General features: G+C 32.4%; 1 protein-coding gene across 2 annotated transcripts; it reads right to left on the reverse strand.

Annotated features, from left to right (window-relative positions):
• Positions 1–2772: 2772 nt before the first annotated feature.
• Positions 2773–13845, reverse strand: LOC136415881 (folliculin-interacting protein 1). Of its 2 annotated transcripts, none has more exons than XM_066400755.1 (11): positions 13548–13845; positions 10314–10488; positions 10125–10253; positions 9889–10069; positions 8503–8667; positions 7039–7222; positions 6035–6562; positions 4122–5540; positions 3589–3813; positions 3273–3411; positions 2773–3211 (listed from the first exon to the last, which is right to left on the reverse strand). In XM_066400755.1, exons 1-11 carry the CDS (start codon positions 13616–13618, stop codon positions 3005–3007), a joined length of 3423 nt encoding a protein of 1140 aa, XP_066256852.1. In that variant the 5' UTR covers positions 13619–13845; the 3' UTR covers positions 2773–3004. The 2 variants fall into 2 exon arrangements, with proteins under 2 accessions (XP_066256852.1, XP_066256859.1); XM_066400762.1 differs by having other exon boundaries at positions 7039–7210; positions 13548–13844.
• Positions 13846–14099: the final 254 nt, after the last annotated feature.

Here is a 14099-nt window from a genome sequence, read left to right on the forward strand (position 1 = left end):
AATGCATTTCACTATTAAAAAATATTACTGATATTATTACACACAAACCGAGTTCATAGCACAAAACAAACAGTATAGTATCCACACGTCATATTAAGTACATTTAACTTGGTTTAATGATTATACAAAAATCGTTTCAAAAGTAACCACTTCCTTTCACTAAATTATCGTTAATGTAATATATTGTCAGCTGTAGGTTATGGCATTCAATTGTAAAATTGACTAAGTATTCCAAGCGCATCATGCATTAATATTTTTATTATGTATTATTATTTGATACGCAAACGCCCCCCTAGACATTAGATATCTAGAAATTGAAGGCTATGCTATAATGAGGTAGATTTATTATTACATGTATTTTGATTTTTGGGTTTATTTACTTCGAGTAATAATAAAGTATTTGTCTAATAAAGTGGTTTTCCGTTCCAGTGGAGTTTTAAATAAATAAAGTATTATAAGCACCTTCCTATACTACCGATCTTTATGATTACTGTTGATTTTTGCAAAGAAACATCATAATATTGATAAATTATCATATTGAACAATATTTAATAACATTATATAGAAAATACATGTTTAATGTGGTAAAAGTTTTTTTTTTTAATTTAACTTTTGGAAAGTCGTGTTAAAAATGAACTTGTGTTTACTTATTACATAGGGTGTTATTTAAGTACGTGACCAAACATCAAGGGATGATTCTTGAAGTGATTCTAAGACGAAAAGTTTATATAAACATAAATTCGATAATGTTTTGTTTTCAAGATACAGCGTGTCAAATCTTTTTTAAAAATTGTTACATATTAAAAAAAGCTTCTAAATAACAAGAAAACACTAATTAATATGACGTTGAAGCTTGGTGACAGTTTTTAATGTAATGCAAAGGAATCTTTTAAGCTAGAAATTATGTCTTTGTACTAGTAGCGTACACAGGGAAAACGCCGGAAAGTTAAGAAAAATTAAACAAGGAAAACGCTTTATTAAAACTACTCTTAAACAAATGGTACGCAATTTTTTTGTAGTAAAGAAACATTTAATAATAGGTAAATGCTAAATTTCATCAAAATTGGCTAAAAGATTATTAAGATTTTAACGAAAAAACTATTAAAAAAAAGTTTGATACCCTATATCTTAAAAACGAAGCATTACCCAATTTATCTTTATACCAACTTTTTGTCTTAAAATCATTCAAATAATCACCCCTTGAAGTTTCACCACTTAAATAACACCCTGTATAATCCCATAAAAGCGTCCATATGGTTTTAATCCTAATAATATTTCAGATTTATTTAAAAAACTATAAATGCCTAAAATAAAAAATTCTTTCTATCCATGCGTGTAGGTACTATAATACATGTGCATACCTGATGAATGTTAATATCAACAACTTATAACCTGGATGTCTTAGAGCTTACCATTCTTTAAGTAACCAAATATGAAATGATTGAGTAATTTTCAGTTGTTTGGTTTCATTTACATTGGGATATTAGAACACATATTTTTAGATTCTGGAAAATCAATTCTCACCACCTTAACATGGAGCCATCTAGAGACCCCTGAACAAACATATTTTCATACCTATGTATATTGATTTACGTTCTCCGAGAAAAGTAAATTTTTCCCCTACTACCAAACAAATATTGAATTTTCGTCCCTCATTTACGGTAAGAAAATATTTTATTTAAGCCGGAGAACAAACGTTGTAAGATCTTAGACCATTTAAGTTTAGCCAAAATTTCAGCAGTTTAGCATTTTTATGTTCTAAATGAAAATTCGTTAAAATTTACCTTTCGTATACTAATCCTCAATAATTCATTCATTCGACGACTCGACCATCAATAGAACTAATGAATGGAACTCTATAACTGGATGATATTACATAAATTTCTGTCGATAGACATTATTAGTCCTATACAGGCAACGACGAGTCAATATTAGCTCTCACTATATTATACTGATTAAGATTATAGACAGATCGCGAAATTATGACCGTATTTTATCAATTTGTATTCGTGCTCTCTCAAATAAAATCAATCATTGAAATGATACAAACATAGATACAAAGCGACTCAGAAAAGTGCGCTTTTAAATAATGTTATGAAATGAAAATTATGTAGGTACAAGGGTTGTCAAAATGTGAGAAAGAAACGTACTCACACCGTAATTTTTTGAAAGTCATAATTTATGTCTTTTTCCAACCGAATATACATTTTATGGAAATTGATATTTTTTACTATAGACAACTACTAATCGAAATGACGTTCTCAGAGTTTTTAACACCGTGGAACTCATTTTATTTAGAACACCCTGTATTTTAGTAATTGTGGGTGTATCTCAAGAGTTGAACATTAAAAAGATTTGTTGCTTTATTCAAAATTCTCAAAATATAAGGTAACCAACCTAATATATTCTTTACTACTCAAACAAATTGCCTACACTGATAACTTATTGCTCGAAAACTCTCTATAGTCTCATCTAAAAGAAAAAAATCCACGCGTCGCGACAATTTCTAATATTTTGATCATATTTCAAAATAAGTGGAAAGTTTTCAGCGGTACATCCTATATACATTTCACCCAATATTACAACAGCCTTTTTTATTCTGACTAAACCAGGTTGATTGAATCCCCAATGTTAGTCAATCAATCTGATTGAAAATGAGCTGATAGAAATCAACTCGATCCAGATCATTAATATCGAAAAGGCTTATTGATCTCAGCTTCATGCCAAAATATCTGAATTAATGGTTTCGGAATGCGGGAACAATAATAAAACTTTGGTATTTTAAAATTTTTATTACCAACATGTACAAAAATAAAAACGAATATTAAAATGGCAAATAAATAACATACACTCAACAACAACCAAATTCTGTATCATTTAAATAAAATCCCTTACAATAAAAAACGAACAAAGAACTACTAATCCATATAACCACGATGAAGCAAATGCAAAAGCAGCAAACAACAACATGAACCTTTAAAGGAACGTTCATCTTTAAATTTAATTACTGGAAACTTAATCCATATTTACGGGTAACTTCAGGTGTGTGCGTAGAAGCGACCGCCATCAAAAGAGGCACGTCGTTGACTTCAATACTAAGCCTTGATGTGAGCAATTCTATGCTACAAAATTCACAGGCTAACAACAATTCCGCGAGGGCTTTTGAACGAACACATAGTTCTTGCAGTCTTTGTTCTATGTGTAATATACACTACAAATAAAAAAAATAAAAATCACTTTACTTCAACTGAAATTGAAATAAGTAAACTTACATATTTAGGTGCAATCCGCAACTTCCACATCTCAAGAAGAGACTCCAACATATTCGCAACAAGTTGAGACATACCAACTCTCACGCCATTGGTACCTTTGTCTATGACATAGGTATGACTAGATATAACTTGAACTTCCCTAAAATTAATAATTAAAATGTTGGTTAAAACGGTTTTGGGCATTCGTTTTAAAATATTTTATCAAGAAGATAATATTTTGGAAACAATGAATTAAGCACTGCGATTTTTCCTGGAAATTGTTCTCTAGATGGATTTGCCAGAGATACTAAGAGAAGCTTAATTATACACTAATTACCATGTATCTGTATTAGCTACGATAGCTAAAGCCTCATCTATGGGACTGTCCAATAAAGAATGTTGAGTGCTCATGGCAAGATTGCTCTTTAGTTTCGAGTCCCATTTGTTTTTTGGGTGTGTGGTTCCTTGCAAAACCATGTCGGGCATGTATGTGTCCACTAGGCCTTTCATTACTGTTGTTGTATAGGGCATTGTCTGGTGGTGGTTATCACTGATTATAGACCTGTAAAAATATGTATTTCATAAATGATTCAGTTATAGAATTGAAATGAAGCCTGGTGCATGGAAGTAATATATACATTTGCCATTACTATAAATTTAGCGACGAAAGCTTGACTTAAAAGTGATAGAGATGATGGTCATTTCGGTAAGCAAACATTGCATGCATAATTCAAGTCAGTAAGGCCAATAATCTAGAAGTGGATGTTTGATGAATTGTCATTGTTTTTAGAGATTTCTTTTCTCATTCATTTCGAACAAAAATAAATCCAGACACCAATTATAATAATTCAAGACGAAACTATAACTTACTTTGGCATTGGAATATTAATAATCTTCATGTCCATCAAAGCCCCATTCGTTCCAAATGAAAAACTCGACTCCCCATGTCCACTGGTCCCCATATCTGGCGAAAACTCCAACTCGGAAGCATTGGACGGAGTCTGAAGTGCCTCAACTTCCTCACTATCACTCTCATACTCCGACAAATCTAACTTGATATTCTGTTGAACGGTGGCAAACTTATCGAAAACCTTCTCCCCCAATGACAAACCCTCTAACTCGATGTTTTTACTCTTCATGTAGTTTTTTACCACTTGAGGATACTGTTGAAGATTGAATTTAACCCGGGAATGTTGGTATTTTGGAGTCAGAATTTTGCGAATTTCCGGAGGTTCACTTTGGGCTCTTAGCTTGAGCGAAGGAGGAGCTTTGATTGATGTTTCTGGTGGTTTGATTTTATCGCTACAAAGCTCTTCGCAAGATGAAGATGGATGCAGTCGACAGTTGCTGTGTTCTGTTGGTTTATTTTCAATGTGAGTTTTATTAACGGTTAAATTAACTGACGAGGGTCTTTTCACTGCTGAAATTTTCCTTTTTGCACCAGACGAAATGCTGGTGTTGGATGAATTCTGCAATTGATCTTCCTTCTTTAATCCTATTAATTTTTCATTTTCACCCAAAACAAAAATAACGTTTCTTTGATCCTCAGATTCACAAATATCCTTTTCTAACTCAGTCTTGTTCTCTTGGATTGATTTTACTTGCCCCGTATTCATTTCATCCTTGCCATTAGGGCAAAATTTAATAAAGTTTCCCTCCTCAGATATGTCATTTAATGCTTCTAAAGTCGAGGAATGTCGAAGAAAAGGCTCCTCTTCTCCGTTTAAGACGCTTTCTTTGTCACTTGAAAGAAGACCTGATAGTGCAACTGTTGATTTTGTTTTCATTAAACTTTTAGCAGGCTTAAGCATTTCTGCAGCACTGCCATTTACTCCCCAATTTTCCTTGATATTGACAATTTTCGGAACTCCATCAACAGAAGGGGAAAACCCACTTTTCAACAGCTCTTTCAAATGATCTTCATATCTCTTAAAATTCTCTTTTGGAAGGCAATTATCTTTTATGCAAATAATCTCAGCCACCTTATTTTCTTCCTCCACTGAACATCTGCGCACATCTTTTCGCTCAATATGGGCAAATCGTATAAAATATGTAAGAGAAGCCAAAAGTTTGGAAATAAGATCGTTCTTATTGGAGCCAGTTATCACAGTCTGGGCAGTTTTTAAGGGGTAACCTACAGCCCCATAGAGGTCAGCCAGTTGGCTCCATAAAGCGTTGTAGGGTTGATAGTTCAAGAAATCTTGATAGCTCGTCACGTGTGAGGAATAAACAGTGGCTACCCACCCTAGGTGGTGTGTTAGGATTGCAGTTAGTAACGTACTAATAAAACTGAAATAAAAAAGATATATTATAAAGTATAATTTTAGTACTAAAAGTATAATAATTTATTTTAGAAACCTTAATTTGTATTTGAGAAATATCACTTTAAATCATAGAATAAAACATTACACCTATAAAAAAACAATACAGAAATTTGATTATGGCTTTCCGCTTAACCAAAACTTCGAATTAAAAAATATTAATTATAAATAAAAAAGTCAGTTTAAGTTTTTCAGAATTCGTCAGAAACTAGAAGTGAAAAATGTATTTGACGATAGTGTTAAAATTTACTTCAAAAGAAAAAAAGGACCATATGAAAATATTTTTAATAATACATTTTTAATAAATAAAAAAGGCAGATTTAAATCTTCCTCTTTTTCAGAAAATTGCGATTTTTCTAACTAATCCAAAAACTACTAATGCTGTGTAAGTAATGACGAATAATAAGTTCTTTAAATTATTGAAAGCATATCACTCTTGAAACCCAATTAAAAAGCACTTACAAATTAGTATGCTTGGCATCAAATCCTTCCAATAGCTCACAAAACTGCCTTAGAAACTCCTCCGCCACAAAATCTCCCTCAAGATGCTGGTCTACCTTCTCCGTTCTTTCCCTACCACTTTTCAAAAATCTACTGAAATTAAAACTAAACAAATCTGACCCATGCCTCGTCTGCAAACCGTTAGAGTACGTGTCCGAACGACTATATTTATTATCACTATTGGAACCATTCAAAAACTTATACCGCAACGTCCGTCGCATTGTTTGGCCCCGATTATTGCAATCCATTATAAATGCGTTAATACTAGCGTTATTATCACAGGTAAATGAGAGGCTCTGCCAGAGATTAGTCCCTCTCTGTTGGGTGTTTAAGAAGCTCATTAGCCAAGTGGAAGCGTTATGTGTTAATTCAACCATGAGGGAAATGAAGGCAGTGCGGCGCTGGTAGGCTATTTCGATCGATCGACGAGTGCGGCAGATTAGAGCTTCTAGGAGGACTATGTGTTCCATGAGGACTTGGGTAAGAAACCTGAAGGTATAAAAAAATACTTAAATATTAAATTATAGCTTAGATTTAAAAGAATATATATTAATCAACTATTTACTATCCACATATTAAACGAATCTCAATAACTTTGAAATCTTAATTTTTCTTTCACATATATTGAAAATATATGCTAAATATATCAAAATCAATTTACAAAGGTAATAAGATCCACTCAATAATAAATAAATAGTATGATATGTTAATCAAAGATAAGGCGTCTCAAAAATATGGAAAACCAATTATCTAACGAATCACTGGGACAATTTCGCTGAAATGTAAGAATCACATGAAAGAGAATTTTGCATCAGCTTAAAGTAACGGAGGGCCCGATATTGCACTTTTGACAAATCATTCAAAAGCTTTTACCTTTGATTCTTACATCTGATCGAAATTCTCCCAACAGTTGCGACACGAACCATGACTGCCGTAAGATGTTTACCTCAAAATAAAACACTTACGTTTCGTTTTCTTGGGAAATTTCAATTACGAAACTCAGCCCGAGTTTCACTCCTTTGTGTCCCTTTTTATGCAAAACATCTGAAGAATTGGGTAGAGATATGGAACTATTGTGTAGTGATCGAGTAGTATTACGAAGAAGTCTCTTTAGGATGCCGCTTGATGAAAATGACACTGTTGAGAATTCTAAAAGGCAATAAAAAAGAATAACGGTGGTAGATGAATAAATCAAAATGGAAAATAAGGTATATACATATAGGATTTCCAATGAAAAGAGACCACTATGAATAACTATATACCGCTTCAGATGAAAGTAAGTATTGACAAAATGGTAAACGTTACTATTTCCACACTGCGTACCATACAAGATGTCCCAGTGCGGGCTGCATCAAACGATTATAAAAAAACCATAATTAGAAAAATTCTGAAAATTTAGCCAATTATAAGAGTCGATGGCTGCATACAATTACAATATATTACAATACAAGTTGGGAAATATTCATTATTATCGAAAAATTGTGTTTAACCGTGATTTCTCAACAAAATTTAATAATGTATTTGAAAATTATTCATGTATTGTATTTCATTCTAGGTAAAGGATATCAAATGAAGTACCTTCGTAGGACATTATATTATTCTGTATAGTCTTGTACAAAAGTATGGCCTGAGATTTTTTTAATTGTGCGTTATTTAAATTTCACATGGGCTTTTTGCCGACCTTGTAGCAGTCTTCTTATGCAACACATGAGACTTTAAATACCCTTGTACCATAGTCCCAAAATGCACCTATTTGAATGTGTCTTGAGCATTCAAATATCTTCGTTATTTTAGGATATTTAATTTAAAGTAAATATACATCAGCTATAAACGTTCATTATGGGTTTCGATGCCCCCTCAGTTTAGTTTCCAAAATCGTAATGGGCATCGATTTAACTCATCATATAACATATCTACTTTCATCGAAGGGTTCCCATTATGCGCATCAATTCACACAATTCGTGGAATATACGTATTTTCCAAATAAATAGTCCAACCTAAATTTAGACTAAACTATATCGCTTATTGTTTACGCAAATGCAGGTTAAAAGTAAAAATATTTTTTTAGTAAGTGTGGGTAGGTTAAATCCCATAATGAATGTGAACATTTATATACGATGTTACGTTGCACTAACATACGACCCAATAAAACGTGTAGAAATAAATGAACGAATTTATTTGAATAAGTTTTCTAAGAGTGCAATGAAGCGCACAATCAGTCACGCCCACAACTTGCAGGAATGATTCACAAATCACGCACCTAAGCATTTTGCCAGAAATATGGGCTTTTCAGGTAGACTTTTACTACCAATGTCATAATAATTATTGAGAAAAATTTATTGTCAACAATAAATAGTGACCCACTGAAATTCTACCTGCAATCTGCAAAGTTCTCCTGTTACTGTTAAAACTCTTCAAGGAAACCTTACCTTTCGAAGAAAATAAGGACTCCCATGTAGGGAAATTCAACGAACCAGTGCTTGCACCGAAAAATGACTGACCAGCACAACCAGAGTCTACGACTAAGCTGTTTTTGGATAAAGAAGTTCCAACGCCGGGTACATCAAGAGGACTGCTCTGCAATCTGCGACACACTGCAAAAAAATTATTATATACCAAGTTCCTAAATATACCCGCAAAAAGACCTTTCAAGTTTTAAACATTATAGATTATGGGTAAGATAAAGGATCATTGAAGAAAACCACAAAAATATATATAAAATTCTGGACAGAATTATCACACCACTAAAAATACGACAGGTTTGACGCTAATTAGTTTCTAAACTTATTGTCTGATTTTAGTTTTTTTTTCTAATTGTAGTTCTATTCTTTATGAGTCACATCATATAAGATTAAGTGTATCGTAGTGCTTAATTGCCGTCAAGTTTGGTATGTTGTCAGATGATACCTAACTATTGCCAGATTAAATGCATTGTGGAAATCGATAAAATGCTATGTCAATTTGTCACTGTTGAGTCGTTGCAACCCGTCGCATGTTATCCTACAACAGTTTGGAGGACTGTAGCTTCTCGCCCTATTATATTTTCCAAGATGTAAAAGCTTGGGTTTGTATGTTTTTTAACCACTATTTTAAGAAAGTATTCTGAGTTGAACAAATTTATTTACCTTTGGACATTTTAAGAATTGGATATTCCTAACTAATTAGCCACTTTTCATATTTATTACTACACAGGTGTTCGAATATTCTATAATTCGTTCAGGAAAACGCAATATGCTGGGAGCCAGAAGAAGATCAATAAAACTTTTAATGTGTCTTGTTACTGTTTTCAGTGTGTCTTAATACAAGTTACAAACGGTCAAAAGTTTTGTTGCTAATAGAAAATATTTGGGCAACAAGTATTATTTTTAGTGACCCCCTACAAACTTTAAAATGCAATTTTTCAAAGTCATCTACTGCATTTACAATTTAAAGTATGCACCAGAAACAAAGTTTGCCTAATTATTGTCGTGTGCCAAAATGCGGACGTGCTCCTACAATGCTTGTCAGCATGGCAGTCGGCCAAGCAATTCATGTGAGTTTGAGATTTATTTGAAAAAATGCAGTAGAATAATATGATTAATCTAACATTTATGTAACACAAAATGACACTTTATGATATTTCGAGTTTAATACGTTGTTTCCATGAATAACGCAATTTTGAACTTATCCGAATAGTAAATATGTACCGTAAGTCTTACAACGATCGCCAGGTTTAAGAGTCTAATAATAAGTTAAAATAACATATTGACATTTTGATACCTAATAGAATATAGATAAAATATGAAAATTGCATTCGAATTTATCTATGAACTTACCTAGGACAGTATCTGAAGCGGTACTGCGATCAGATAATCGGTCACTAATGGACAATGCACTATTGGCTCCTGAATCGTCCAATTTAATGGAATGCTCGAAGCTGCTATGGGAGGATAAATGAGACTGATTACTGGAGGCAGAGGAAGATTTTGTTATTCGACCATGAGGACTGGGAAATACCTTAATTAAATAAGAATTATAATCGTATTTCAGTTTTTCAAATGAGTTGCAATACTTGAGTAAACATCATCCTACAGGGTGAGCTGAGGCTGTGAATTTTCAAGTATGCACCCCTAAAACTCATCGCAACAGACCCAAATATCATTTCGGAAAGTTGGTGGTAATCACTGTTTTGTTTTGATATCTGAGTAAAGGAAAAATGTATCTAGAAAGATGGAAAATGCATTGCCATGATACCGCTTACCACCAAATATCCAAAGCCATCATATATTTCAACAAACTTTTCATCCGCCTCCGTTTTCTCCAAAGGAACTTTCTTAGTGGCATCGGAATCAAATAGCAGTTTCCGACCCCTAAAATCACACTCTCTGAAGAGCACCAGTCGTACTTTCTCTTTGCTGATAGTGGGCACTTTAAAACTGAAAGCAATTATTAAATGTGAATAATTTTATTAACTTATTATGCAAAAAATATTAAAGTCAACTTAGTAAATTAGAGGCTACAAATTTTCGTTAAAGACAAAATAAATAAATTACTAACATTAAGGTAGTCAGATGATCACGACCAAATTATATACTAATTAACTTTCAAAAGCGCGTGACTCAGAAATAACAAAACGTGAGCACTTGATACCTTTAATAATTTGATAATCAAACTATTTGTTCATTACAAACACATATATAAACTGTAAAATTGTTGTTTAATACGTCAGAAAACAGTTATTTCTGGACTTAAATATTTGAGAATTTGTTAGAGATTTATATAAACGAACTTGAACTCTTAATTGCAAAATGACATAAAGTATATATTATAATATTCGTTCTTTTTAAAAGATGTTGAGGAGAGAGGATGATGCCATTCTCCCTTACAACATTTACAAACTTCAAGAATTAATGCTGTTCCCACAAATTTCGAAAAATAATCGAGGAAATACTTAACAATAAACTGTGAAATTCCTCACGTTTCATTAAGAGTCAAAAACGAATAAAAATGACAAAAATAGGATCTTAAAAACTGTGAACTAAATGACTTGATGAGCCGTTCTATTTCTCGTATTACCTTTTTTTCAACTTCTTTTCACAGCACTCAAGCATAGATGTAAACGTGATTCTTAATAAATTGTAAGAAACATATTTTCATAAATAAAAATTCAAAACCGCACACTTAGCTCGGTGATACTTATGCAAGTCCAATACTGCTCCAGATTTCCCCTTCTTTCTCAATAAACCAAAAAAGTGGCATACTAATGCGCGTTATCCACACCTCTAAGATAATAAATGTTTACTTGTTATCATGAAAGCACATCACATGACTGCAATCAATTCAGTGAAGTAATATTGTGTTTTAATCTATACTTGAAAATGTATAAATATTGGAATTGGAATGAAGCGATTGTTTCGAAATTGATGTAATGGCTACTGCATGCATGTACATTATGTCAAATAATGCTCTTGATTTGGCTTTAAAAAAATGCACATAATATTGTCAGTTTGACTTTGTTAAATGTATTAATTCATTTTTATTTATTGTCTTTAAAACCTCTTTTGGTACATGATACAGAAACATAAAACAGTAGTAACTTAACAATTCGACTACAGTTAAACCAAAATAGAGATAATTTAAAAAATGGAATTATAAATTGTGTTTTGATTTTAGAATAATTAATTAGCAAGCGGCAAAACATCAAGTGATTTATATTCTGCAACTAAAACTCGAATTCCAGTTTCTTTGAAGAAAACGTTAATTTGAATGAATACCAAGGCGGCGGCATAGAAACCATTATGGCCCCTATGTGTTAAGACTGAGAGATCGGGTTTTCTCGCTGTTTGTGATAAAAAGATAAATTATTTTCTCGATATTCATAACTATTTCTGTACAACCATGGTGTCGCTTTTTCTGTCAGCAAATTTAACAACTACAAACCGTTTTGGAAGCAATTTTACGACTTTAAGCCCATCTTAAATAGTATAATTTTCTGAAAAAATATCAATTTCTATGCTTTCTCATAAACCTTTTGGATTAGTACACAAATTTTGATCTTTTTTTACATTTTGCGACATTATTAAATCAAACATTAGAGCAATAATTATTTACGTATAGACTTGTGCTCCTAAAGCAAAGATCAGCGGTGATATGCGCCATAATTTTTACTCCCATACCGAAACACTAGAAGCAGTCGCTCATTGAAACCATTTTTTTAGATTTGCAAATTTTCATAAATTCATAAAAATCGGCCACAATCCATACAAACTATCTCTTGTATTCACTGAAATATCTCATGATGACAACAAAATCTGTATACTCTTTACTCTACTGCGATTTTTAATTCACCTTCCTCTCCATTTATAAAATACAATTGTACCTGTAACTGAAGTATTTTGGTATGTACTTCCCAATCATAAATATATTGTCTCAGATATTGCAATTTTTGATAGTTGTAATAGTAAGATGATTGTAATAACAATAACCAATTAAACCAGAATGTAGTAATTATATTTAACTTATTTGATTGATAATCAAAGAAATATAAATACTTATTTTGTTGAATCGTTTTATTCTTATTTACCTACTTTCTTTACTTGTTATGTAAATAATTATTACCTAACAAGTGCGGAAAGCGATACTTTCCCGCACGCTGATTGCAGTTGCTCGAATCATGCAGTGTTCAGGTAAATTATGCTATGACATGGGATGTAAATACATAAAAGGTGTTAAAGAAATTTTTAATTATAATGACTTTAAATGAAAGTTAGTAAAGTTCAGCCTTAAATTTGACTTGAACTATGACATATTTCACTTGTGAATAATGAATGTAGTTAGAACATGCTTATAAGTCATGTTTGCAAACATTTTCACAGCATTCTTAAGCTAAAACTTTTTGGTAGGTACTTGAAAACGCCGTCTAACTTCGAATTTGTCTATGATGCAGCTAAAAAGTTATAAAGTTACTCTCTATTTACATCTGGTAACTACCCTTAAGTAGGTTTGTGATTAAGAATCTTTCCATAGAGGATATTAATAGGCAACTGACCACCGTTAATCTTATTTTTCATCTTATTAATTCTGATCTGTTTCAAATATAATATCTACATAACAAATTTGTTGTTGAATTTCTTTCTAAAACCAGTAGTAAATGGTATATTAGTAGGAATCAGTAAAATCAAAAGTTGACAACTCTTAAGGCTCTTTGAACTTTTGCCATACTCTATACTATATCTCTGTTTAAACTTTATGGGTAACTAAAATACTGTTACAATGTTATTACTGACACACAAGTACTACTAAACAAAACTCGAATGCAAGAATTTATTAAATTGCCGTTCTGATGTTATTTGCAAAGTAACTGTTAAAATGAAATGCATCAGGCAGGACCAAGGTGCAACAACATCATTCAAGGATTACAGGAAGCCCAGCTGCTTCCTCCTACTATTACAACCTCCACTAAAACTGGCTACTATAATTGAACTGTAACACTTACTTGGTGCTATCATCTTTGGAATTTTGTTGTGCATTTCTACACCCAGAAAATAATTTATTGAGAAGAGCCATAACATGGAGCTCACACTATTCACATACATGTATAGCTGGCTGAATCAGCAAGAGTAAGGTCTTGCTAGTTCACTGCCTGAGTGAAAACATAAATAACAATCACGTGCGTTGCCGAGTCATATGATAGAATATCGCCTTTCTCTCTCTCAAGATCATTTGGGTCAGTCTCCCTCTAACTTGGCTTGAGAATGCAAAATGTGAAAATTAAAATTATCCTAATTAGATTGAAACTTTTTCTTCATTTCTTGATTTTGATGAGTAGTAGAACCCGTGTCATATATTTTGGACGTGCAAATATCATGCCAATATGGAGCAAACTGGGTGTGTTTGACTCTGATTGCCTATTCGCCTAGGAGTTTGGTAGTGGCGGAGGTAAAAGGCAAATGATAGTTAAATTTAGACTTGCTGTGGTGGTATTGGTGCTATTACAAGATTATAGACAAAAGGCCCTTATTTCCTTCCATATTCCTTGATTTATCGT

This window comes from Euwallacea similis, chromosome 2, assembly GCF_039881205.1.
Source record: "Euwallacea similis isolate ESF13 chromosome 2, ESF131.1, whole genome shotgun sequence".
Classification (NCBI taxonomy): domain Eukaryota; kingdom Metazoa; phylum Arthropoda; class Insecta; order Coleoptera; family Curculionidae; genus Euwallacea; species Euwallacea similis.